The 1796-nt window shown below is 65.3% G+C and overlaps 1 protein-coding gene across 1 annotated transcript in view; it reads left to right on the top strand.

Annotated features, from left to right (window-relative positions):
* The first annotated feature begins 17 nt into the window (after window positions 1–17).
* Window positions 18–1796, top strand: part of TTC31 (tetratricopeptide repeat domain 31) — a 5647-nt gene continuing 3868 nt past the window's right edge. Inside the window, exons 1-6 of the mRNA XM_031065357.1 lie at window positions 18–44; window positions 111–194; window positions 336–404; window positions 512–655; window positions 745–976; window positions 1087–1177. Of these exons, the coding sequence (XP_030921217.1) occupies window positions 18–44; window positions 111–194; window positions 336–404; window positions 512–655; window positions 745–976; window positions 1087–1177 (647 nt within the window). The remainder of the gene's footprint in view (window positions 45–110; window positions 195–335; window positions 405–511; window positions 656–744; window positions 977–1086; window positions 1178–1796) is intronic.

Below are 1796 nucleotides of genomic sequence, written 5' to 3'. Positions count from 1 at the left end.
GGGCAAAATCCCCCCAGATGTCCCCCAGTGCTGGAGGGGTTCAGGTTGACATCACCAGAGGGTCCCACCTCATGGCCTCAGAGCTGTCCTGACTCAGGTAACTCCTGCAGGAAGCTGAGAAGAACGCTCAGGAGTTGGTGGCAGAGGAGGAGCGAGCCAAGAGGAAGGCAGAGAAGAAGAAGCTGAAGAAGAAGGTGGGTGAGCCTTGGGAAGGGCCCCTGCCAGCTCCTGGGGATTGGGGTCACTGCCTCTTCTTGGGGCGCTGCCAGCGGGTCCCTGAGCTGGGGGCTGAGACTGCATTTCTCTGCTCGTGGGTTCGTGTTCTTCCTTTTCAGAAACAAAAGGACCGAAAGAAACGGGAGAAACTGGGCCAAGAGCAGAAGAACAAAGAGAACACTGACCCAGTGAGTGACCAGTCCAGCCTGCTCGTGCTGTTCTAGCGGTGCCCAGAGGTGAGGGGGCAGCCAGCACCCCATAACCTTGTCACCTCAGCCCCTCCCTGTCCTTGCAGAGCCCCCCAAGTGGCGCTGCAGGCGCTGGGCCTCCCTCAGAGGGTGCTGAGGATGAGGAGCTCTGCCCAGAGCCCTCCCCGTGCCCTGGGGACTCCACAGTGCCCTCAGGGGAGCCTGGGCCAGAGGGCACAGCAGTGGCAGAGGTGAGGGACAGCGTCCCCATGGGGGCCCTCTGTGGCTGGGGGGTCCCAGGCTCTGCCTGCCCATCCCTCATCCCTCCGTGCTTCCCCAGGAGGAGCTGGACCTGAGCTGCACTTTTGTCTGCAAAGCCCGGGAGAAGGCGGGGGTCAGGCTGCCTCCCCCGGGCAGTGACCGGTCCCCTGGGCCGCAGAACGTGGTGGAACCAAGCAGGAAGGTGCCTGAGAAGGGGCGTGGGGACCCTGTGGGGACACCTGTGTCCCCTCAGCCCCCCCAGGCCAGGCCACCCAGCCCCAGCACGGTAGCGCAGAGCCTGGCGCTCGCAGGTCAGTGCAGGGACCCCCAGAGGGGCCAGGGGAGGGCACTGGGGGCTCTCCCTGCTTCTCCCCAGCTCAGAGGGACTGTCCCTCCCTGTGTCCCTGTGTCACCTCCCCAGGCCACGGCATCGAGGCGGCCCAGATGGGCCAACACGCTGAGGCCGTTTGGGCTTTCACCGTGGCCCTGGAGCTGAACCCCCGGGAACACCGGTGAGCAGAGGGGCTGGGGGCGAGCTGGGGGTGCTGGGCTGGCAGGGCCACGTCTCAGTGACACCCCCACATTCATGGCTGGGTGAGGGGCTGCAGGGTTCTGGGAGTGGGGATGGAGCTGTTAGGGGTGTTGGAGAAAAACTGGGGGATTTTGGAGTGCTGGGCAGGGGGCTGAGGGGTGCCAGTGGGTGTGGGAGGAGGCTGTGGGGAACTGGAGGAGCTGTAGGGTGCTGTAGATGAGGGTTGGGGCTGGGAGCACTGGGCAGGGCACTGGGGGTGCTGCAGGGTGTTGGTGGGGTGGGGTTTGGCTGTGCTGGGGGGTGTCAGTGAAGCTCTGAGGTGCCATTTGGGCTGGCTGTGGGGTGTGGGGGACTGGAGGAACTGTAGGGTGCTGTGGATGAGGGGTGCATTAGGTGTGAGCTGGGGCTGGGGGGACTGGGCAGGGCACAGGATGTTGGTGGGGTGTGCTAGGGCTGTGCTGGGGGATATCAGTGAGGCTTTGAGGTGCATTTGGGCTGGCTGGGGGGTGAGGGGTGCCTGTGGGGGCAGGCAGGGGGTGGCAGGTGCCCCCTGGCCCCCAGCGCTACGCCGAGGCCACTCGCACCTTTGAGGAGCTGCT

The sequence above is a fragment of the Geospiza fortis genome, unplaced genomic scaffold (genome assembly GCF_000277835.1).
Source record: "Geospiza fortis unplaced genomic scaffold, GeoFor_1.0 scaffold1695, whole genome shotgun sequence".
Classification (NCBI taxonomy): domain Eukaryota; kingdom Metazoa; phylum Chordata; class Aves; order Passeriformes; family Thraupidae; genus Geospiza; species Geospiza fortis.
Note: the sequence above shows the minus strand (reverse complement) of the source record. Positions and strands in the feature narration are given on the sequence as shown.